Raw genomic sequence first — 25,834 nt, 5'->3', positions numbered from 1 at the left:
AAAAACAGCAAAACCTGTTCAAATTCAGCTAAGAAATGTTGAAATTTTTTATCAGAAATTTCAGTTGTTACTCTGAGTGATGCATTTTTTTTGAAAAAAAATTCACAACGCTAAACCCTACTGTGGTATTGCTGTCCCTTTGCTTGCATGTTTTGAAAGAAGAATCAGACTAGACTAGTTTCTCCTCTGCTCTGATCCAATGATCCCTGCTAGTTTTTACAAGTGCAGTATCCATTTCGTTCAAAATTCCTTACCTGAAAGACCATGTTGGCCCTTCGAGGAAACTCGAGATTCTAAGTAGCTAACTGGTGAGAATTTTAAAAAAAGCTTTTGACTTTTAGATCTTTTTTTACATTCTACACCTATGAATCCTTAAAATAACTAGACTGTTTGAAAAGCTGAAAATTACAAGAGAAGCAGTAGGTGCCAGAAACAACTCCCTCAAACAAAACCTAAACATATATGGCCTTGTTTGGATCAATAGCCCTCCGGAATCTTGCTATTTAAGGAGTATTAAACGTAGATTACGGACAGAACCCATTCCATAACTTCTAGCCTATTTTGTGAGACGAATCTAACGAGCTATATTAATCCATGATTTGCTACAGTGATGCTACAGTATCAGCCGCTAATCATGGATTAATATACATCATTAGATTCGTCTCGCAAAATAACCTAGGGGTTATGGAATCAGTTTCGTCGGTAATCTACGTTTAATACTCCTAAATAGCAAGATTCCGGATGGCTATTTAATAGCTCGGAGGATCCAAACAAGGCCATAAGCTTCCTCAAACAAAGCCTAAACAAGATAATAATCTGATCCTTTTCTTTTCATATATATCGGTATAGTTTCTAATTAAAAGGACAGTTTAAACAGCTCATAGCTCATTCCATCCCCTGCCTCCATCGAGGGATCATCTGGACTTTCTGGAGTAGTACTGGACAACATATTCCGTGTGAGTACGGCCTCCGCAATTGCATCTTCAGTCCTGCACCCAGGCCATCAGGGCACCGTGCTCCTTGGAAAATCGATCAGACGCCATTTGGCGTTGCCGCTTCTTCCAGGAAACTGCCCATTTGTCGTCGACTGGGGTAGATGCGGGCAACCGGAGATTATGGATTTTTATGGTAGAGAGAGAGAGAGAGAGAGAGAGAGAGATCGGTGGTCCATTGCACCAAACGCGGTTAAATTTCTCATCCCGTATTCATCGCCCAAGGGCCGTGCGATTGGTCTAGTCCGGAGTCCGGACTCCTGCCTGACCGGCCATGAATCATTGACGACTAATAACTTCGTGGCCACAAGAAACACATGCTCACTTTGATGAAACGCAAATTATTGGGAGCTCAGCTACTCCAGTCCCTGTGTAGATTTCAACTTTTTTCTTTAAACCTACAACTTTTCAGTCACATCGAACTTTCCTACACATACAAACTTTCAATTTTTCTGTCACATCGTTCTAATTTCAATCGAACTTCCAATTTTGACGTGGAACTAAACACACCCTCATAGTTCTACGCTAAAATTGGAAGTTTGAAGAAATTTGAACGATATGACGAAAAAGTTGAAAGTTTCTATGTGTAGAAAAGTTCGATGTTACGTTTTTGGGATTCAAACTTGGCATCTAAATATGGCCTCAGTCTGTGTAGATATAACATCTTCTTTAGGGGCTACATGTACTGAGCAGTGAGCAAGAACCTCATTGTTCATCGTTGTTATGATTATCAATTCATCTTAGAGTTTGTGTCGATTACAATATCGTAGGCCGCCTAAGAGTTGTATTAGATGTTAGAAAAAAATGTAGTAGAACTTTTAATCTACGCTATCTCTTGAATGAAATTAAAGCAAACTAAATGAGACACATGATGTATCGCGTGAATGACAATAGGGTAGGTGTAGAAATGGGTAGTTGAGGTATTTACTGGTCAAAAATCGTTAATACTATGACATGTTGTAATTATGTTGAATCTGGTTAAAGCGTTTGTAATTAGCTCTAAGTAGATGTCGGGTTTGGCTAAATATTGTTAATAAATACCGTGTCTTGATGTCATCGTTAAATATGGTTTTTTTATTTGGTTACTAAGGTATATGTCGATGCGAGTTTGATAACTATTCATGCACCACCCCCTCCCCCCGAGAATGCTAATGGGCGGGTGATCGCTCCCCCATCTGCCCAGCGATCACCCGCCCGCCCCCTCCCCTATACGATACACTCCTCCCTCCTCTCTCTCCTTCCTCCTCCCCTTCTTCTCATCCTATTACAGTACACCACACAAATTTTTTTAAAAGAACAAAAAGTTAGAAAAAATTATGTATAGAAATACTATATATAAAAAATTTGAATCGGGTATGTAAACTTTTGACTTATAAACTTTGGGTCTATAAACTTTAGGTGTATAAACTTTTAGATGTATAGAAATACTATATATTGAAAATATTTGAATTCAAATTCAAATTTGAATCGGGTATGTAAACTTTTGACTTATAAACTTTGGGTCTATAAACTTTAGGTGTATAAACTTTAGATGTATAGAAATACTATATATAGAAAATATTTGAATTCAAATTCAAATTTGAATCGGATATAATTCAAATTCAAATTTGAAACGGGTATGTAAACTTTTGGGTTATAAACTTTAGGTCTATAAATTTTAGATGTATAGAAATACTATTATAAAAAAAATTTTGAATTCAAATTCAAATTTGAATCGGATATATAAACTTTTGACATAAACTTTTGGTCTCTAAACTTTAGATGTGTAAACTTGAGGTGTATAAACTTTAGGTATATAAATTTACTAAAATAGGAAAGTAATGCGGTGCCAAAAAAGGAAACCAGGTGGAGGGGTGAAGGGAGGGAGGGGGGAGGGGATCGATCGCTACCCCCGTCTCCGGACGATCGATCGCCCATTAGGATCCCCCCTCCCCCCCTAATGGCGAGCTCGCCCTGGCCGTTCTCGCTACTCAGTCGCGCGAGTTAACTTTTCTCCGCATGAAGTCACACACTCATCGTGCAAACTCGTGATGACATCACTAACACGTTATGAATTTGCTCACTCACTTTACGAACTCACTGCGAGTTCGTATTCCCGCTGTGCGACAATGGTATATTTCTGCCAATTCCTTCTAAAAATATGTATATTCCTGTAAAATCGGTGAAAGAAATGTATAATTTTAATTTATTTTCCGTTATTTAGTTAGCCTCCTACCGTGCCATGTCAACCATTTAGGGGCGGGAGCATGTGAATTTTGAGTCTAACAGTTAACAATCCGCATTGCAAAGAAGGTGGCAACGCGAGGTTCAAGGTATCGGATCACCATTGCTGTGATCTGAGAAAGTCAGAATGTGATCGAGCCGCCGATCGAGCTGATGGTAACGTGACCATCGTCCGTATCGCGCCGTAGGGGAAAAAAAACCACCGGTCACGTTTTTCAGCTACGAGTTACTCCATCTAGGAGTACAACACCAGTAGTAGTTCAGTGCGGTTGGTCGTTGCCTTAGATCTTATTTAGATAAAAAAATTGATCAAAAACGTCACATTAAATATTTAGACACATGCATATCATATTAAATGTGGGGAAAAAAAACCAATTGCACAGTTTGCATGTAAATTGTGAGACGAATCTTTTGAGCCTAATTACGTCATGATTTGATAATGTGATGCTACAGTAAATATTTGCTAATGACGGATTAATTATGCTTAATAAATTCGTCTCACAGTTTACAGACGGAATCTGTAATTTGTTGTGTATTAATCTACGTTTAATACTTCAAATGTGTATCCGTATACTTTATAAACTTTACACCCACACCTTCATGCCAGTGGTGAGCAGAGGCAGACAGATCATCACTGAGCACACAAAAAATATCTCGGTAACACACCGCTAACGCTGTGTGTGTGACGAATTTGGCTAACTTGTCGATCGATTTCTGTCCGGCCGGTGAGTACAGCGTCGTCTCGTGGTGCACGTTAAGCCAGGTTGTCAGGATCGGGGCAGTATTATTTTTTTAAAGTAATATCGTATCGTAGAATCGGGATACTATGAGATTTCTTTTTTTTTCAAAGTTTAATTAATATTTATATTAATTATATATAGCCATTATATATTAAAAAATATAGTAATGATATATATCATGCAAATAGAGACATTTATCAAGAGAAACCATGTTGGTTTGATATATTTAACTGATTTTTATATAAATTTGAGCATGTTTATTTACATTATTTTCAAACCATGTTATTTTAAATAATATTTTATAGTATCGTAGGGATCGTAGAATCGGGATATCACCTAAGATTTCGTAGGATCGTGTAGTAATGAATAGTAGGATCGAGATACTATGAAAATTAGGATATTAGGTGGAATCGGTATTGTTTCGGCTTGATAGGATCGTAGTATCGTTAGATAGTAGGATACGAATCAGGATACTGACTACCATGACGTTGAGGAAGACATGAACCGTACGAGCATGAATGCTAGTAGTAGTAGTAGTAATAAGGGGGCAAAATGGCTCACATAAAGTCGCGGGGGATAAAGACAGCTCGATCGATCGGTCGATGGTCCCTAAACAAGGAAAATGTGCGCCCGCACGCTCCATAAGCGGACAAAACGCAAGTTGTTGCTTCCGTTCAATGCAAACCGATGGTTGGCTGGCCTGGTGACCACGGGTATGTTTCGGAGAGCTTCTAGCAGCTGCAGGTTCATTTAGAATTTTTATTTGTCAAAAGCTCCTTAAACAGTTTAGCTTTTTTCCCAGATTCTGAGAATATGTAATTGTAAAATCTGAAAAATGAGCTAGAAGCCAGAAGCTGGGTTTCCAGCTTCTCCAGATTCTCACCAGCTAGCTTCTCAGCAGCTGCTTCACAGAATTTTAAATTCCCTAAACAGGCCTAAAGTTGGCTTCGTCAGGTATAGTGGCATGCATTTCTCGTGACTAATGGCCGTACCAGCTGCTGCCCGCTATGCTATGCTATGCTTTAGTGCTAAGACTATTCATGGTGTCTATACGTACGTCTCGTATAACCACAAGTTGCCACATCAGAGATTTCCCTCCATTCCGTATAGCTCTGGGCGTGCCCTTGCGAAGAAACTCGTCCTCCCGCAAGGGCATGCATGGATGCCCCACTGTGATGCGGTCTCCTCCTCTCCCCTTCAACCCAGCCTACCTAGTAACCAACCTCTGGCGTGAAGCTTTGAGCGATGATAGCAAGAACGAGCACGTCAAGGAGAAAGAGAGACCTCCTGATAATCATTATCAGCTAATGACAGCCCTAACCATACCGTTTTTCTCCGTTTTTAGATTTTCTTTTTGGATATCCTACTTAATTACACGTGTACGTTAGCTGCTGTTGGCTCCTCGGTCCCCATCGGTTGGTCTAATCTTATTATAACCTATAACGACTTATTAGTGATTAAAAAATAATATGTGAATATATATATATATATATATATATATATATATATATATATATATATATATATATATATATATATATATTCTTAGTGGTTGAAAAGCCAAAGTTAAAAAAAAAACTATGTTGAAAAAGAATCAAATTCAAATTCAAAATTAAGTTTTAAAATTTAAATTTTGGCTTTGGCTTATAAGCCATAGGGCAAACGATGAGGCCCCTCGTGCGGCGTCTTTCATGGGCGATTTCCGGTGCGCCAATCTTTTATACCGATTGCAAAGTTCTAACACTGCCAAGTGATTGGGCCACGTGGCGTCCTAGGAATTAAGCTCTACCCCTCTGAGAATCTGCCACGTGTTTCCTTGGCTCTTCTCCTGCACCGTTCGATCACGTATCATCATCATCATATGTTCTAAAACCGTTCGGCTGAAGTTTGATTATATGTTGCTCTTTGGTGCGTCGACTGGCTCTGGTCCGTATCCTTCACTCCCTCTGGAACAATCTAGCTGGCTACGAAATACAAGGCACACCGAGCGCACGCTGTAGCTTCTCGGATTTGTGACACCGTTGCGTACGTTGTGTGTTACTCTCCGGTAAATCGCATGAGTAGGAGGCTAGGAGCGAACATAAATACAGCATGTAAAAAGCGGAGGAAAATGAAAAAAAAACAAGAACTAAATAAAAAAACACTACTCTTTATTTTTAATAGATGACGCTATTAACTTTTAGATATTACGTTCAATCATTTGTTCTATTGAAAATATATAAATTATACTTAAAAAAATCTTTAATGATAATAAATGATGCTTGCATAGTTTTCTTAACAAGACAAATGCGCAAACACCACATTTAAAAGTCGACAATATCATCTATTAAAAATTGATGGAGTATTTTGAATTCTTGGATAAATAGAATATATTGCATTATAAGTCAAAAAGACAAATATAAAATTGGCGAAAAGGACGTGTCATCATTAATATCCTATATTTTTACAAGAAACAATAAATAGAAGAATAAATGACCCATCTAAAAGATCGGATCCAACTTTACATTCTGAAGAACCATATTTTAAATATTTGTTGTACATTGTTTCTTTCGTTCTAAAATATAAAAGTATCTAGCAAATTTAAAACCAATCAAAGCTGGAAGACAAAAGTCTGAAATGGCCCACATTAAACAAGCAGGACCACTCCTGATTGGCATAATTACCAGCCGCTATTGAGCTAATCCATGCTGATTGGTGGAAAGGCTTTGCTTGGTTAATCCTTTCAATATCTCTTTTTGGATTAACAGCCTTATACGGTTGCACCTATTAAACTTATAGAAGATTTTATATTTTAGATGAAAATTTAAATGCCAGAAGCCCGTTTATTTTGGGACCGAGATGGAGGAATATATTATTAGTAAAATGCAAAACTGTCAGATTTTGCTAAATCACTACAACATGGGCTTAAACAACAAAATTAATGACAAGCATAAATTACTACTTCCTCCGTCCCATTATAAGTGCAGCCATAAGTTTCCGTACCAACGTTTAACCGTCCGTCTTATTTAAAAAATTTATGAAAAAATTTTAAAAGTTAAGTCACGCATAAAGTACTATTCATATGTTATCATTTAATAACAATAAAAATACTAATCATAAAAATATTTCAAATAAGACGGATGGACGGATGGTCAAAGTTGGACACTGAAACCCACAACTGCGTTTATTGTGGGCGCTAATTATGGGGCAGACGGAGTATCCTACTTTGATTCGTCTTATGTTTCACCAAATATAAAATTAAAATCAATTAGGAGGTCCATCTGAATGCATGGTTTTTATAGATATCAAACTAGCTCATGGACTTTCAAATTTAAATATCTATGTTGTAGATGAACTCACGGGCCATAAACTAAAGCGCACCAACTGGTGCGCCTATTTTCTAGTCAATCCTAATTTTGGGCAAAGTGGGGTGTGCATGCGTGCCGGTCTCCACTGCGGGGTGGAACCGGTTTTCATTAATAGGCAATTTTGCAAAAAAAAAACAACACATATTTGTATGAAATATCTCATACGTCCTTGGACCGGTTAACACCCGTTGCGTTTCTTCCGGAAAAGCCCTCCTATTTCACAGAAATACAATACGAAGAAGAGAAAATTCCACTTCTAGGGATAGCGTTGTAAACATAAAAAAGGAAGGGACTGTTTCGAAAAAACAACCACATCTACCCCAAACCCTAGCCCATGCGGCCGCCACTCCACTCGCGCCCGTGCTCCCCCGCTGCCATCCGCCCTCCACCCACCGCCGCCGATGTCGTCCGTCCTCCCCCCACTCTCCGTTGCACATCCTTGTGTCACCACCGCTCCACCTCCATACCCCCATGCTGTCGGAAAGGGTAAAGTGTAGGGGCAAGGATGGCGGCGCACAAATCCACCGCCCCCCGTCCTCGGGAGCGACAGAGGCGCGCGGATCCGGCGGCCTCTGTCTTCTGAAGCAACCAGGTACGAGTGGGAAGGACCACGGCGTGCGGATCCAGCCACTCTAGCGTGCTCCCCATGCCACCTCAGCGCCGCCCCCGCCACGGTGACAGCGCCAGCCACTTTGGCGCTTCAAAAAGGACCATTTCTGGGATAAGTTTTTTCAGTGGTCTATTTACGAAATAAGTTTTTTAAAAGGACCAAATTGTAAAAATTCCAGGGTAGATGTACAGGTAGTAGTGCTTGGCTCCAAGCACCAAATCGTGAGACGCGCATACCAGGAGGTAGAACGCGACCACGAGCTCAGGAATGTAAATCCTGCAAGGGTGAAAAATCAGATAGACATGTAGTTTCAGGCATGAATTTTCAGTTTTTCACTGCTCTGCTATCAGAGGATAACTGGTATGATCGTAAGTAATGTTTTTACCTCTCGACGCAGTCTGTTGGCTTCAATGGTTCAAGAAGAGGGACTTCAAGCTTGTCCTTTACATGATCACCAACCTTCTCAGTAACCACCCACTGATTGACATTCATGGTCTCGAGCAAGCCTGTTAGAGCTGCACGCATTCGGTGCATGGCCATGACATTCTCAAATAGAATCTAAAAAGGCATCAGATGGAGAGACCTGGTATATATTAGATAAAATCTGTAATCTTGGAAAATTGATGGGCAGATTGAGAGACATTCTCTGCAGGAAGAATTCATTCTTACCCAGGATTTCTGATGGCGTTCATGATGGTAATGGCAGTGGGAATGCAGACCATCCCCCAGACAGGAATGCTGATTTCAGGGACCATGACAGACAGCGGAATCACAACACGGTAGAACAGGAAGGTCAGGATGGGAGCGACGACCCTCCTTACGAAGAAAAAGCTGTAGAGTAGATGAAGTTTTTTCCATACAGATACGCCCTGAATCACATATAATCGGGTAAAGAAACTTATTGCATGACAATCCTGTAACATGTTCCATTCTGTCATATTGAAGAAGGCTAGCCTTGTTTTTGGCAATTTCCGTTGCATTTTTCTGAAGAGGTTGGCAGTACCACAAGTCCATCTATGCTGCCGATGTCGGTAGGCTTTGAAGGTACTTGGGAGTTCACTCTTAACCTGCTCAAGATTCATTATTAAAACAGGGTAAAATATTCATATATGCTTATTAAAGGATCAACATATACATACCCTTATATCACCAACATACAGGAATTGCCATCCCTTGAGGCTTGCCCGTACAGGCGTACAGCCAAGTCCATGTCTTCCACAGTTGTGTGATCCTTCCAACCTCCTGCTTCGTTAATAGTAGCTGATACCCGCCACACAGCAGCAGTACCTGTAGGCAGATCAGTGATGTTAGGACCAGGCATGATTAGTTCACGTAAGTAGTTCTGATATTGGATCTTACCGTTGAAGCCAAAGAATGAATGCATAGATGAGCCTGATTCCTGCTCTACTTTGAAATGATAGTCCAGTGACATCTTCTGTATCCTTGTCATAAGGCAAACATCATAGTTCACTGCAAAATTGCCCAGCAAAGGCCAGGGCAGAACAGCCTGTAATCAGAATGAACAAAGATTCTCACTTAAAATAACCAAATAACACCACATTACCCATTGAAAACTTGAACAAATTGCATCAGAGAATTAACAGTTATATCCAAATTATGGGTTTTCTGGGACCCGACAAAATTTACTTTTTAATAACTTAAAACGGTGCAACATTGGATGTGCCCATTTTTCCGATAAACTTCCTTTCATTTTCATTTAGTGCTATAAGGCTATAAGCTCTTCATAGTTCAGTCTATTTGATGAACATGATCTGAGAGTTTAGTAGACAAGCAATACATATAACAGTTGAGTGACCAATTCAACAGAAACATAAATCGGACTATCAGACCAACAACTGAAGCACCGCTATTTAATTTGATTACCCTCACAAGGTTGGAATGAAACAATGAAAATACTTGCTTACCAAACTCCCAACGTGTCTGAACCAGACCAATCTTAGGGTTATGCACAAGAAATGGTATTATTTTTAGAAGGAAATCAGATTCAGGTTGGAAATCTGCATCGAAAATGGCAACAAAATCGCACTGTTGGGTATAGATATGTTCCATGCCCTTCTTCAAGGCTCCTGCTTTGTATCCCTTCCTGTTATCTCTGATTTCATACTTTATGTTAATTTCTTTTCTCGCCCAATCAATGCACTCAAGCTCCACTAGATCCTGCATTTGACCAAAATCTAAGTAAAGAAACCAAAATCATATTTTAAGCTCTAACTCTAAATAGAAAATAATGATGGATTGTGAAAATATCTTCTGTGAAACATGAATTAACTGCATGCTCTCCAGGAAACTGATGCATCACAGTAACACACAGCCACCAATTCACATGTTTCCAGTTCATTTTTCATCACTACACTATACTGTCCTATCTACAGCAATGCATCTCTATCTTTAACAATTTGTTGCTGCTATCTTGGCAGGAAGCCGTACTGCGAGACCGGAACTTCGAACGCCATCATCTTCTCCCCTCGAGCAAACCCGTTGCGGTCGTAGGACGAGATCTCGGTGATGTCCAGCTCCTTGCACGCCCTGATGAGCTCCTCCCCGATCCTCCCAGCTGCCTCCTGTCGCAACAAGGCCAGCTCAAGATATTACTATTACTTACAAATGAGCAGTGTCTGTTTAATTACTAGGTGAAATTCGGGGAGGAAAAAGTGGCCGGCGTACCACGGCGCCGCAGGGAGGGTCACCGCAGATGGCCTTCTGCAGGGTGCTGCCATAGAAGAGGATCTTCTTGTTGTGGTCGTCGACGAGCATGGCATAGAGCTGCCTGTTGGAGCAGAACACGGATAGCCTCGGCTTCGTCGCCGTGCCATTGAACTGCAGCGCCGGCGGCGGCAAGAACCATGTGAGTTGTGAGCAGAAGAGCGACTGGTGGTTAATTTGTGATTTGTGCAGTTGAGCTGGGGTGGATGGAATTGAACCGTACCTTCTTCTGCAGCCGGCGGTTCCTGACCTTGGGGTTCTCCTTCCTCGCGCCGTGCCTCGCCGTGGCCTCGATCCTCGGGTACGCGCGCCGGCGAGCTACTCCGCCGCCGCCTGCAGAATCCAGCGGAAAGAAAAGGAACACGCCAGGTGCGAAGCGCGGCGGGAACACGAAGCCACGCCTGGAGCCTGGCGAGCTGGGAGGGCGGCAGCACGCCGGGCGCGGCGAGAATGGCAGCCCGGTTGCCGCGCGGAGCGATGCCATGGGGAGACCTGGCTAGCTGCTTGGGGTGGGCAATCTGTCGAGCAGGTGGGGCGCGGAATCCCGGGGGGAGCTCTACAGTACCCGAGATTAGGATTTATGAATGATATTTGTCCTCATTTCTGGGGCCCCACCTGTCACCTGAAAGGTAATCTTTATATACGATTTCAGGGGTGGAAATGAGGCGTTTGATTGGGCCACGTGGCTCACTGATTATTTAGGGTTAGTTCATCTGAAAATCAGCCACGTGTCCCTGTGCAATCTCAGATAGTCAGATCAGTAACTTCTCAAGCTGGCCTGTCTTCTCCTACCTGATTGGTCCACATGGACTTACAAAATGTTGACACGTGGAACAAAGACAAGATGCAGCCTGCAGCTAGCCTGCTAGCTACGCTCTGCTTTCATGGTTACAATCCTCTAGATACTTCCAAGCTCGTAGAAGTATAGTCAATAAATTAAATTAAGAACACCTAGATCCTTTGGATGATCTCAAAAATATTAACCCTAGAATAAACATTACACAGCGAAAAACGATACAGCACAAAATTTAGGAAAAACTAGGAGAAATACCATAAATTGGAAAATGAATAATGACATGTTATAGTGAAAAAATAGTTGTCAAAAGAAATAATAAGGCCAAGACTTTCTTTTGAGAAAAATCAACAACTCAAGTCTAGAGTCTAGATGCTTTTGAGCTAAGGGTACAAGCGGCTACCCACAAAAACCCACTTATAGGCTAAACTAACCTGCAAACTCGCTTATTTTGACCTATAAGTGGGTTCGCGGGTGACCCGCTTGCACCCCAATTTTGAGCGGGTCTTTGAAACTGGAGCTCAAAAAATAAATAGAGAAAACAATGGAAAATTAAAATGTAAAAAAAAACAGATCTCTAAAATTGAAGCTCCAAAAAAAAAGATAACACAACCGAAAATCAAAATATGTAAAAAAAAAAAAGGGAGCTAAAAAATAGAGAAACAAACCAAAATCCAAAATGTAAAATTTAACAGCGGAGCCTCCTCTACTGTGTTCCTTAAAAAAATCACAATGTAAAAGAAAAAGAAAGCACCCATGGATATCAGTTGCACTGTATAGCTCTGACGATTTCAGATGCTAGATGTGGTCGATTGACTATGATAATAATTGAAAATCCAACAGCTCGCAAACAAAATTTTCCAATTTATGAAAGCTACACGTAATTTCTTACTGAACATGCATTTTTAAATAACAAGTAGGTAACATAATAAGGCATATATTACTATTGTATTTCCACTCTCAACCTTTGATAATTAAATTAATTATGTAAAGACTTGCAAAATTAATCTGATCATGTCACAGGCTATAAATTTTGAAGCACGCCAACTGGCGTGCTGATGATTTTTCTAGTACAAGGCTTAAGCAAGGGAAATCGTAAAATGCCCCCTGAGTAAACGCCAGGTCAGGTTTATTCTTTCCGTATCCATCTTGTGCTCTCTCTCACCTCAATTAATTTCAAACCCCCGTCAAAAACTACTCACGTAGTACAAGTACAACTACAAGCCAACCCGCTTGCGCTTTGCCCACCATTTCCACACCCGCCCAAAGCTGCGCGCCCTAGCAACGCATGGAGGGGCAGTGGGGGCGGTGGCTCGCCGCAGCAGCCGCCTCCTCCTCCATTATATATTAGTAGTATATATGAATTTAATGTGAACATACCAAATAATTAATCAATGAAAAATTTAATACTAATACGCAGCATGGTCAAACCGGTACACATACATAAAAATAGTCATTTGCATACTGGTATTATCAGTGATGTCTTTGTGACCAAAACTTGTGACCTTGATGATCAATGGGGACCAAGCAGCATGTGACCTTTATTATTAATCCAAACAGATGAATTACTGATCCTCACATTATGCACCAACTTGTGACCTTGATGAATCAGCATGTGGACTAGTGCATGCACGTGTGCTGCACTCTTGCCGTATGCGTGTACCGATCAATGTATGTTGTGGACAGACTTGCCGTATGCGTATACCATGCATGTACATGCCCTAGCAATACTAGGAAGCCATAGAAAAAATACAATGGAAATAAAGGATGGGATTTGTGCCTTACCACGGCGGGCACTCAGACGGAGCCATAACCCCCAAAATCCAAACCCTAGACAATCCGATCTGCAACAAAACCAACCAAATCTAAGACAAATTGTTGCCAAATTGAAGAAGAGAAGGGGGAAACGGATTTATCTCATACCTCGTTGGCCGTCGCAGTGCCGCCGCCGGTGAATCGACAGCGCCGCCGCCGCCGCAGGAGTGAGGCTGGGACGAGTGAAAATGAGACTGGAGAGGGGATCTGTAGTTGAGGCGCTGGTCGAGGAGGAGAGGATGGGCGCCAGCCAAGGAAGAGAGGCGCCGGCGTTGGAGGAAGTGGCGATGGTGAGGAAGGGCTGGCGGTGGCGGAGGAAGCGAGGCGACGGACTCTGCTCGTGCGTCACGGAGGCTGGGAATGAAGAGAAGGATTTGGTTTTTTTTTATTTTTTTTAGAATGGTATGTGGGACCCTGAACTGAACCTGTGGGTCGTTGATTTTAGATTAAATTGCATATTGTGCCACCTTTCTTTACCCTCTTTTCGGGAGTGAGGGTTGAGAACCCTCACTTTTCGGCACACAAAACGAAGCAGCGTTTTAATACGTGATTAATTAAGTTTTAGATATTTTTTTCAAAAATAGATTGGTATGATTTTTTTAAGCAACTTTCGTATAGAAACTTTTTACAGAAAACGCACCGTTTAACAGTTTGTAAAGCGTGCGCGCAGAAAATGAGGAGGAGGAGTTGGGAACTTGTACTACCGAACGGAGCCTTACTATTGTTTCAACTTGAACTAGGGTAGAGTAACCTTTCCACTTTGGACCATCTATATTTACATGTTTCATTTTGGGCTCTTCAACCTTCAACTCCATCGGTTTTCTATCCGCTCTCCCTGAATTGCACGCCACACTCATCCTCAAGCTCTGCTGATGCCACACTATCTCAAGTCCCGCTGTTTGCCATACTCTACCTCGAGCTGGAGCTTGACCTCCCAACTAGGAGGTCGATCTCCTTTCCAAGCGGGTGGAGGTGACTCCGACGGAGCTTCGGCACGAATATAGCGCTGGTGATCACTTGTAGGCCTGCTTGTGGTGATACTTCTAGCCCTTTGCAGTCAAGATTGAGAGAAGAAATAGAGACAAGAGAGAGGGAGTTAGATGTGGAAGAAGAGGCCCAAAATAAAACAAACATGTAAATTTAGGTGGTCCAAAGTGAAAAGATTGTTCTATCCCTGGTCCAAATTGACACGATGGTAAAGCAAGGTGGCTCAAAGTGCAATTTGCTCTTGATTTTATTAGCTGAGACCACGGTGCACTGTGGGGAATTGAAATATGTGATGCGTGGCTTCATTCACTTTTTTTTTGTCTATGTAGAGCACATGTCCACATGAAAAAAAGTGGATGCATTGCTAATGCACTTATGAGTGAGAGGGGCATAGGCAAGATGGACATTTCGCGTTCCATTGCCACCTTGGTTGGTGGTGTGGCAGCCGGGGCCCTGAAATTGGGTGTAAAATGGCATATTAGAGCTGATTTGTGGGGACCGGGGGGCAAATTATCTAAGTTATTTAGAAAGATGGCATTTAGGAATGCTACATCGAAGTGAATGCAAATAGTCCAAAATCTCGGTTAAGTTAGGCGATTAGCATCAGACATTCAGAATTTCGGACTGAAACCTTTATAAACCAAAACTGCAAAGTTCCTACATTGGATTTATAGTTAACAAAGTTTATAGTCAATAAAATGTCAAAGTGAGGAGCCTAGTGGTATTTGAGTTTTTCTATTAGTGAATACACCACTTCCATTCCTTTTTCTTTGAAGTTTTTAAATCTAATATACAACTTTGACCATTGTTATCATATTAAAATTTAGTAATAAAATTACAATGTCATAATTAATATAAATCCAATGACATAATCCTCATGGACACCGCCGTAGGGCCAATCGCCCCACCCTTGACATCACTGAAGCTCGATTCACACCACCGAAGTCGATATGGTGCCGTGGGAGGGGAATGGGATGGGAGGGGGCAAAGGGAGGTGGCTCCAATAGAGATAGAGGGGAAAGGTGTCGCCGGTGAAGGGAGAAAACGGCGGGTCTGAGAGGGGAGGAGAGGTGTCGCTATCGGAGAAGAGAGGAGAGACGATATTATCGTGGACGGAGATGGAGACGCATTGCACAGTAGGGGAGAGAGAGAGAGCACGCGATCGATCGATCCCGCACCCTGTAATCCTGTATGCGTGGGAGGGAGAGAAAAAGAAAGGGAAAAGGTAACACGTCTCCCTCAACCGTAAAACCGAGTGGCTGAGGGAAGCGATTCAATGAGAGCAAGCTATGGAGAGGCAACATAGACTTTTTTCCCAGGTTAAAACCAAACCTGGGCCGTGAGTAATGCTACAATCCTATACAGGCCCATATTTGAAATCAGTAAATTCTTATATTGGGCCGCTACCGACAGAAGCGGTCCCTACCAATCTTTCGCGTTTCTTCCCACAAATAGGCGCGCACCTTTTCCCTTTTCAAAATTTCTCCCCCCGAAAATTTCCATTTCGCGCTCCCTCGCCTCGTTCCCCTTCCACTTCCACTCCCAGATGCCGGCGAACCCCAAGCTCGCGGCGAAGCCCTCGCCGTCGCCGCCGACCGCCGCCGCAGCCGCCTCCCGGCCGAAAGCCACAGCCAAACCTCCCCTCGGTGCCGGATACCGCGACAACGACGACGACGACGACGATTTCCAGAGCCCTCCCCGTGCCAGCAGCCGCGCCGCCCGCGCGTTGAAGCCCTCCGGTAATGGCGCGGCCTCGCGCCGCCCCAGCAAGAGGTTGAAGCCGTCGTCCTCGTGTTGCTCCGGGAAGGAGAACCGTCCAGCCGCCGCCGGTAGTGGCAGGGCTCCCGCTGGGAGGGCCGCCTCGAAGGGCGCGGGGGTTGGCGAAACCCTAGGTGTCGTCTCGAGGGTTAGCAGCGGCGTTCCAGGCGGGGACAAAGCGAGGGGCGGAGGAATTTGCGGCCTATTGAGGTGCGGATCTGATGACTTTAGTTCAGTTTCTAATGGGAAGAAAGGATTGGATAGATATTGGCGTCGCGATGGAGGTTTGCATTCTCGCCCCAATCCGATGGATTCCACGGTTTCGATGCCGGATGCCACATGTGATTTGGAAAATGGGGGTTCTCAAGTGGCGCAAATGCTCAGCTCCAATGACCGTATCTCAGTTCAGTTGGAGGGGAACGCTAAGGTGGAGTTGGGAAAGTCTGAATCTGACCCTACGACTATGCGGAAGGAACGGAATGGCTCTGGGGCTTGTGAAAGTGATCATCCTGCAAGATTGATCGAGCCGAGGCTTCTGACATTGGTTACAAATTGTGATTTTGGAGGTGCAGACTCCATGGATTCAAAAGAGCTTGGTTCAGCGATTCATCCCTCTGTTTCCAAAGATAGGAATGTGGAGAACGAATCTGGGGGGGCATCTGTATGTACATTTGCACTTCATAACAGGAATTGCCACTCGAGTTGTGTTGAATCCGAACTTGAGATGTTGAATGCGAAGTATGATTTGGGTCCTCGTGATTGCAAGGAAAGCCAAGAGGGTCCGGGACTTTGTAGCTTGATTTCTGAAGAGAGGACAGTTGCGGCAGAAGGTGATGCAACTTTCACATTCGAGGAAAGGGGGAACACATCAAGTGGACTTGAGGCTTGTAAGGGGAGTCACTGCTTGGATCCAGTTGAACCAAAGCTTATGGACTCATGTGCAACACATGCACTTGAAGGTGATGGTTGTGATGATTTTGAGATCGGAACACAACTTAATGAGCTCATAAACTTGTGCATGGAGGATTACACGGAGGGTCCTTTGAGCAACAAGGTGGCTTGCCTTGAAGGGAATGGAATGGATTGTGGGAGTTTTAATTCATCTTGTGAAGTGCAATGCCCTTTGTGTGGATCAAATATTTCTGACTTAAGTGAAGAGCTCCGGCTGGTGCATACTAACAGTTGCCTTGATGGAGATAAACCTGCTAAGGTGATTCTTCTATGTATTTGGAAAATTAAAAATTGTTGTGATCTAGTGTAATGACCGTGATAATTATTGCTGCTGAATTGTTACCTTGTTAGAAAGCTCAAAGACAATCATATGGTAACCTTAGGCACAATTTTGCTTCTTGAAATTTCCCGGTTGGCCTTCAGTTATTCCTCTGCATGAGGATCATGTTAGTATGTTTATTCACTGGGTTCTAATCATTGTTGTGACGATTTTTGTGTGTCCATCATTAAGTTCTTATCTGGGACAATAGATGAATACATCTTACTACATAGTATATACTAATAGTATTCATTGTGAATATTTTGCATCAATAAGAATATATGATATTTTTGCGGGAATATAAGCAGTGGTGAACCTATGTAGTCCTACCCGGGGTCACTGGATCCCGGGTAGATGATTCAATCCTAGCTTAATTTATGCCGTGTTAACTAGTATATCACTCAATAATTAGATGATTAGTATGTATTGCCGTATTAGACCTCCATAATTTTTATTTTGGGTTTGCCACTGAATAAGAATATAAGATTGATGCTACCATACTATGGATACATTTCTAATTTCTATCCTTATAAAGTTTAGTTGAGAATGGAGACAATAGCAATTATATAATTCTTATGTTATTTAATAGTTTCCTTTTCCTTACTATGGAATCAACAAATTATCATATTTTAAGTTTTTTGAATTATCTCTGTTCCAGGAACCGAATTCCGATAACCAAAATGAACCCTGCGGTGAAAGCAATGTTGAAAAGAGGCGTGTTATGGAATGGTTAAGGAATCTGGGGCTATCCAAGTATGAGGAGATTTTTATCAAAGAAGAAGTTGACTGGGAAACCTTGCAATGGCTCACAGAAGAGGTAATTTCCTGTGGTTTTGTTGATATGGAGGTTTGTTTGTCAAGTATAGAGCTTAAGTTATGGGACCTACTTGTAAATTGGAGATTAACATTGACCATTTGCATAACTGCGTGGATTTCATGCTAGTTGATTTGTTCTAGTTAATGTGTCAAAAGATGCTCGCGTTCCTTCAACATCTTAGTTTTTTTTGGCATAACTGGTTGGTGCATCGATCTACACAGCTTTTCTGGTTTCCAATGAAAAAACTAACTTGTTGCTGCCTATGAATTGCAGGATCTTCTAGGTATGGGGATAACCTCTCTTGGTCCAAGAAAGAAAATTGCCCATGCTCTATGCGAGTTACGGAAGAAAAACAATGATGCCAATGATTTGGCTGCTGATATGTTAAATTTGGAGAATACCAAGAAGGCTAAAATTCCAATGAATGGAAACAAATTAATTACGGAGTACTTTCGGTGTCCATCATCTGATCAAAGACAAAAGAAAGCATGTAAAGTCAACACACCATCTAATTTGAATAGCCAGAAAAAATCCAATGCTAAGGCCACTGGTGGAAGGCGTACTGTTAAAGGAAAGGTTAAAGATACACCTATTTGGTGTTGTATCCCAGGGACCCCTTTTCGAGTGGTATGATTTGTTTTCAATAGGCTGAACCTTACATTATTCTTCGTATGCCATCAGGCTCCGTAACTGAATATATTGCTGCAGGATGCTTTTCGCTACTTGAGAGGAGATTGCTGCCACTGGTTTCTGACACACTTTCATGTAGACCGTAAGTCCAAGTTCTTTGTTATCGAAGAGTCAATACAAACTGAAGAACGAAAGAAATATATAAAGTGTTTCCTTGAGTTTCCATTAATGAAGACTTAGCCATTTTTTTTGTCTGACTTGCTATTGAATCATTTACTGCTACCTCCATCCCATAAAGACTTCATTTTTGGCTATTAACCTTGACAAAGACTTGTTGTCTAGGTTCATAGCCAGAAATGAGTCTTTTTGGGACAGAGGCAGTACATCAATTTGACATTCTAGCATACTACAAGAAGTGGCATGTTTGCATCTCATTGTTTGTTCCCTCTATCTTTAGCTGTACTTATCTAGTGAAATAATTAGTTTCCACTTTTCTTTCTTCGTGCTAGGCAGGTTTGCCTGATGTTTTAATATCTAAAACAAATGACTTTCTGTTCACAGATTACCAAGGCTTGACAAAAAGTTTTTGTCATGGGAAAATATATTGTTCATCAGTTACAGCTAATCTTGTACATTATAAGATTGGTATCCCATGGGATCGATTACATGTATTGCCACTCAATGAAAAGATTACTATCGCAGGAGTTAATTTAACATGTTTTGATGCCAATCATTGTCCTGGAGCAGTTATTATTCTCTTTGAGCCATCTAATGGTAAAGTAAGTGTTGTTCTAAGTTGCTTCATCATCTATTCAGCATAACTACTTAACATGCCATGTTTCTTTACTTGCTCTTTTAGGCTGTTCTACACACTGGAGATTTCCGGTTTTCTTCTGAGATGGCAAACAATCGTGTTTTGCAGTCTTCTCCTATCCACACTCTAATACTTGACACAACCTACTGTAATCCACGAGTATGTTTATCGCCTAGCTGTATCAGAAGTGTTTCCCAAGTTTATAATTGACATGGTCAGGCTATCATGTGGCCTTTACATAATCCAAAAAAAAATGTTTTGCAGTACGACTTCCCAACTCAAGAGATTGTAATACAGTTTGTTATCGAGGCTATCCAAGCTGAAGCTTTCAATCCAAAGACACTTTTTTTGATTGGCAGCTATACAATTGGTACTGTCTCTGTGTCTCATCTTTGATATTCTGGATATTGTAGTGGGTATATACATAAATCGTTCATGGATGCAGGTAAAGAAAGACTGTATATGGAGGTTGCTCGTTTGCTTCAGAAGAAAATATATGTTGGAGCTGCAAAGTTGCAAATATTAAAGCACTTGGGGCTTCCTCAGGAAATCATGCACTGGTTTACAGCCAATGAAGCTGAAAGTCACATACATGTTGTTCCTATGTGGACTCTGGCAAGCTTCAAGCGGATGAAGTATTTGTCCACTCAATATGCTGTAAGAAAAGTACTTGATCCTACCTTCGTTTGTAAGATAGGGGTTTTAGCTTGTTTGATATGTCCCTATTAATCTGATGAGTTAATTTAAGAAAATCATGGTCTTTAAAGTTGAAGTTGCTATTTCTACTCCACCTAAGGATAAGGACTAAGATCTGAGCATCAGAGCATATATTTGTAATCTGGCTCTTTAAAATTCTGGATTGATACAATACCTCTGTGTTCCTTTTCTAATGATTAGTCACATTCTTTTGGACTAACTAGCTAAAGCTGAGACCTTGTTCTAAACCTGAATATCCGTGCATTAGTCTTCATATGTTCTGTTTGCTTCTGAAGTTGCCATTTATTCTGATTTTCTGATGGCTATATTACTTACAGGATCGGTTTGACCTTATAGTTGCATTTTGTCCAACTGGTTGGTCATTTGGTAAAGGGAAGAAAAGGACACCAGGCAGAAAATGGCAACAAGGAGCAATAATCAGGTACCATCCTAGAAGATCTTAGTTGACACTTCTCACGCTATATGCCAGAAGGAAATAGAGAGACATTTAACATAGTTCTTTGCTGTTTGCGCATAAAAAGTGTAGTTGTCTTATTTATAATTCTGGGATTTGGTTCAGTACTCCTTTATTTAGTCGAAAACCCGTAGTTCTAACTGCCATGAGCTGAATTTTCACGCTAACTGCCTGTTAACATATCCATCCGTTTTAACATAAATACTAGTTAGGCAGAAAGAATTGTGTTTATAACAACTGTGACAGGTTGAGTATTTCCCTTTTGCCGATGTGCATTGAGTTATCGATCAGTTTTGAAGTTTCTCCATTTCTTTGTCTCTACAGATATGAAGTGCCCTACAGTGAACATAGCAGCTTCACAGAACTCCGGGAGTTTGTTAGGTTCATCTCACCAGAGCACATAATTCCTAGTGTAAACAATGATGGCCCTGATAGTGCAAATGCCATGCTGGCCCAATTGTTGAATGATTAGCAAATCCTACATTCCATTTCCAGTCTGGTTGCTATCAATACACATTGCTTCAAAATCACGTCAAGAAGAGTTGGACATCGACATACAGGTTAATGATCAGGAATTAGCTGAGGGGAAATCTGTAACATCTCCGGGTCTCAGTTTTCCTTTGATGATGCCAAAGTCGTCATGCAGGATGCCAGGATACAGGTCGTACTTCGTTTTCAGATAAGTAAAAATTCTGGATGACAGATTGGTTGCAAGGCTATTGCTTCCTGGAAAAGCTGGAGAAACTCTGGTCTTTGGACATCGTTGTGAAATTTTCAGGAGAAGGGTTCATGCTTATTTTCATCAGTAGAGTTCTCAAGTTTCAACACGGGCTGGTGTTCCTTAACAAGCGCAAGCCTTATTTTTTTCTAAGTATTCTCATGGGCTTTAGCCTTCCGCTTAGCTGTAGCAAGTGGCAAGTAGCAACCCTTTTCTGTCTGCGCATAATTTCTCAAGAATTCTCAATCCACATTTGTACAGCAATGACTTTTGAAACTTGATTTTATTTTTCTTCCAAAGAAACACTTGCGGATAAATAGTCCCATCGGTTTGTCTGTAGCCGTAACGTTTATTAGCGACAACAAATTATGTGCGAAAAACTTTTATATACAACCTCCTTATAATAGATGACGCCGTTGATTTTTAATTATTTGTTTTATTCTAAAATTTATTTAATTATAATTTATTTTGTTGTGAGTTGTTTTATCATTCAAAGTACTTTAAACATGAATTATATCTTATATATTTGCATAAATTTTTTGAATGAAACGAATGCTCAAACATATGTTTTAAAGTTAACGGTATCATCTATTAAAAGACGGAGGGTGTAAGTGTTTTTAACGACTTAAAAGTCAAATATAAAAAATAATCAACAATAAAAAACCATTAAAAACAACTCTAACAATCTAGATTTAAAACTTAGGCCCCCTTTGATTCAAAGGAAATTCATAGGAATTTTAGAGGATTTTATTCCTATAGGAATTTTTCCTAGAAAGCCCTTTGAATCAAAGGAATAAACACTATGGAATCCTATGAAATTGCTATGGAATGCCTCTTCCCATACAAGTTTTGGAGGAATTTTGAACCTCATGGAAGAAATCCGAAGAAATCCTTTGAGTCTCGTCGAAACATGAATTCGGCAATAATAAAAGGGGTAGTGCACGAGACCTAAAAGTGGATGGATGCAGAGACAAAGGATTAGACAGGTTCAGGCCCTCTCGATGAGAGGTAATACCCTATTCCTGTTTGAGGATTTTAATCCGCCGGGTGTATTATAGATCTGACGAGATCTAGTTGTCTCATGCCCCCTAGAGGGCCTCCTGCCCACCTTATATAGGATGTGGGGCAGGATTACAAGATAGAAACCTTAACCAATACGGTATCGGTTTCCTAAATCTATTTTACAATATTATCAAATCAGGACTTTAGGCCGCTCCATAATATAAAAGGAAACGTAATACCCAAGTCATGATCTGTTACATATTCTACAGATATAAGCTATCCCCTATGACTAGTCGATAACCATGCCGTGTGGGTATGGGGTACCCATAATCTCCATAGTAGCCCCTGAGACCTTCACAGTCGGAAAGATAATCTTCTCTCGAACTAGATTACTCCAAAGCCGAGTGCTTCAATCATCTTCGCCATGATCTCCCGAGTACTTTTACCAAATATGAAGACTGTGGAGGGCTGAAAAATAAAGTCAGGTGCATCGAATAGATGCACCTAATAGGTGTAGCCCCCGACTATGTGGTTAGCTGAACAAACTAAGCATATAGTCAAGGAATAAATAATCCAACCAACTGAGTGGTTTTTGACAATTATAGTCAACCAGGTGACTTGATACCAATATATAGCATATGCGGTATGAATCCCCGAATAATATGATCCAGGTGATATACCGACTGCTTTGGAGAATATGATGCGTGCAACCTAAAGTTGACAACATCTTTGAAAATTCACATAGCAAAATAGCTATAAAGAAGAGCTTGATGTTGTGAATAAAGAAATTTTCAAAGTATTGGGCATACACCATGCGCACACTGCTTTAACAGATGTGCTTAAGTCCCTAAAAGACATATGGTTTCACCACACCTGGAAATATATGGCATATGTGGTGTAACATCCGAGTAAATAAACTCATAAGGATTTATCAACCGTCTGGAAAATGACCAAAATATATAATCAGCCTAAGCCATAATATTGGTCAATAAAAATGCACACTTACGTGGCAAAAAACAATGATATTGTATTTAATCAATCGCTTTATAAACCCAAACAATGCCTTGACTATATATAAAAAAGTCAGTGAGGCAGCTATGAAAAACTTCACTGTTGGGCACCTTTTAAAATGCATTGTACCAACTCCTAAAAAGTTGAGTAACTGCGGTATAAAAGGATTTTAAGGTATTGGGCACTTGATCACGCGCACTTTGGCCTAAGCAAAAAGTGCCTAAGTCCCTAAAAGAACGTGACAGGCCACACCTGAAAATATGGGCTGCAGACATATTAGGCCTAGGCCAAAAAATATGCCTTCGGCACCCTTTAAAGGATGACGCATGTAACATGCTCCCGAGTAATAAATCTTCCGGGTGATATAGACCAAGTGTAGCTCATATGAATAGCTTATGGTCTGAGTGATTATCCCTTATGGGATACTCCAAAATAGATATAATAATTGAATCCCGACTGGCGCAAGTATTCGGTTGATAGCCCTTACGGGGAATAATAAATAGTCCAGTCTTTGAGCATAGAAAAATAGACTCATGACTATGAATCCATATTGAATGTATCCGGAACAAGTCCAAATTGGAGATATAATCCTCACGCTTGAGTTGATGAGCCCCTGAGCATATAGCTTGTCCTTCTGTCATAGTCAAAATTGTCCATTGGCAATAGCTGATGCAGTCGATATGAAAGCAAGATGACTAATATGGAGATGAACCCATCAAAGCTGATGAAGATGTTGATGGTGGTAAAGACAATGATACCAATCAAAGGTGATGAAGTCGCATAGCCGTGGATGCGAAGAAACCAGTCGGCAGCAGACAAGTCAGCCAGCAGTGAAGATGAAGGTGTCCAACAACAGCGACAAAATCGTGCAGCCATGGTGGCGAAATAATCAGTCGGTGACAGACGAGCCAATAGTCGGTGACGATGAGAACAAGCCAATGATGAAGATGTAGACGCGCATCAACGACGATGGCGAAATCCTCCAATCATGAAAATACAGGAAACAATCGACGACAACAAATGCAACCGGTGGTAATGACGATTGGCAGCAATAGAGATGATCAAATATGATGACGAAGTTGCCCATCAATAGCAGTGTAGCAGCCAATGATAACGATGAAGCCCTCTATTGGCAGTTGCATAGTAGGCCCACCGTGAAGATGAAATAACAAGTCGGTGATAACAAAAGCAACCGAAGGCGAAGACGTAGTCACCCCTTAGCAACGGTGGAGACGTCAGGGCCGATGAAGCAGAGGTGTTGGTGATGATGTCAGTGATAATAATCCATCAAACTGTTGAGAAGATATCAAAGCTCGAGTAATTTCCTTGATGCGAAGATTGATGCAACGCCCTTTGATTTGTAAAGATGGCAATAGAACTTGGTGCTATAGCTGTTGCAGATGCTTCACTTGGAGGAAAGTAGATGTTGTTGACCAACTCGTCGAATCTGAGTTGATTGGTTGATAACTCTAAACTCCCGGACATGTAGATTAAATCTCAAACTTGAGAAATTTGGAGTAGATTGTGGCGGCATGAAGAAGCCAAAATTGTCGGTGTAATAATTGGAGTCGCTGAAATTAAATGTCGGTTCTGAAGCGAAGATGAAGATAATGACTCCCCGAGTTGACTCGTTGATTGATTGATTGCTTCATCTTGACATAAAGCTTGTCGAATTTTGAGAGTCTTTTATTTGTGTAGCCCCCGACTCTTTGGTTAGTTGAGAAACAACTGAACATAGAGTCGAGAACTGTAGCTTGTCGTCGAGTGGCCATCACTTGAGTGAAGATACATGTTGAAGATGTCCGAGTAGAAATCGGTGCCGAAGACAATGAAGATGAAGTAGCTCCACCATGGTAACAAAGTTGCATAGCCGTGATGAAGTGAACACGAGTCGGCGGCAACGGAAGCAAACCGGTAGCGAAGACGCGTAGTTGTGAAGATAAAAACATCAGTCGGCGGCGACTTAACCAGTCGACGACGGAAGACGATGACGTCCATCAATAGTGGTAGCGGTATAAACCAGACGTAGAGGCGAGTGCACTAGTCAGCTGCAGACGAGATGACCGACGGTGAAGACGATAAGGCCAATCAACACTAGCAAAATCATGCAGCCATGGAAGTGAAGAAACCAGTCGGCAGCAGATGTAGACAGCTTGTGTTGAAGATGATGACGCTTATTAGCGATGGCGGCGACGTGGCCAGCCGTGAAGACGATAGCGCCAATTGGCGTCATACGAAGCGGCCGGTCGGTGAAGATGTAGACGTCCAACAACGGCAGCATAATAGGTCAGTCGTGCAGCGGAGACACCAGTCGGCGGCGGACAAGGCGGCCGGTTGGTGAAGGTGTAGACGCCCAACAACAGCGGCATAGTAGGCCAGCCGTGCAAGCGGAGACACCAGTTGGCGGCGGCG

The 25,834-nt window shown here is 41.6% G+C and overlaps 2 protein-coding genes and 1 pseudogene across 3 annotated transcripts; 1 reads left to right on the top strand and 2 right to left on the bottom strand.

Annotated features, from left to right (window-relative positions):
- Nucleotides 1-7,365: 7,365 nt before the first annotated feature.
- LOC4347163 (probable glucomannan 4-beta-mannosyltransferase 4) lies at nucleotides 7,366-10,096 on the bottom strand (annotated as a pseudogene).
- Nucleotides 10,097-10,147: 51 nt separating this feature from the next.
- LOC107277421 (uncharacterized) lies at nucleotides 10,148-13,606 on the bottom strand. Of its 2 annotated transcripts, none has more exons than XM_015756653.3 (5): nucleotides 13,353-13,606; nucleotides 13,215-13,273; nucleotides 10,860-11,270; nucleotides 10,598-10,750; nucleotides 10,148-10,494 (listed from the first exon to the last, which is right to left on the bottom strand). In XM_015756653.3, the coding sequence occupies exons 3-5, from the start codon at nucleotides 11,118-11,120 to the stop codon at nucleotides 10,339-10,341; spliced, it is 570 nt and encodes a 189-aa protein (XP_015612139.1). In that variant the 5' UTR covers nucleotides 11,121-11,270; nucleotides 13,215-13,273; nucleotides 13,353-13,606; the 3' UTR covers nucleotides 10,148-10,338. The 2 variants fall into 2 exon arrangements, with proteins under 2 accessions (XP_015612139.1, XP_015612140.1); XM_015756654.3 differs by having other exon boundaries at nucleotides 10,860-11,258.
- Nucleotides 13,607-15,707: 2,101 nt separating this feature from the next.
- Nucleotides 15,708-21,712, top strand: LOC4347162 (uncharacterized). The gene is made up of 10 exons (XM_015755847.3): nucleotides 15,708-17,199; nucleotides 17,918-18,076; nucleotides 18,350-18,703; nucleotides 18,785-18,848; nucleotides 19,268-19,485; nucleotides 19,566-19,679; nucleotides 19,785-19,890; nucleotides 19,966-20,177; nucleotides 20,555-20,658; nucleotides 21,016-21,712. The coding sequence occupies exons 1-10, from the start codon at nucleotides 15,778-15,780 to the stop codon at nucleotides 21,161-21,163; spliced, it is 2,901 nt and encodes a 966-aa protein (XP_015611333.2). The 5' UTR covers nucleotides 15,708-15,777; the 3' UTR covers nucleotides 21,164-21,712.
- Nucleotides 21,713-25,834: the final 4,122 nt, after the last annotated feature.

This window comes from Oryza sativa, chromosome 9, assembly GCF_034140825.1.
Source record: "Oryza sativa Japonica Group chromosome 9, ASM3414082v1".
Taxonomy (NCBI): Eukaryota; Viridiplantae; Streptophyta; class Magnoliopsida; order Poales; family Poaceae; genus Oryza; species Oryza sativa.
The sequence above is the reverse complement of the archived record's forward strand: the minus strand, read 5'-3'. Positions and strand labels throughout refer to the sequence as shown.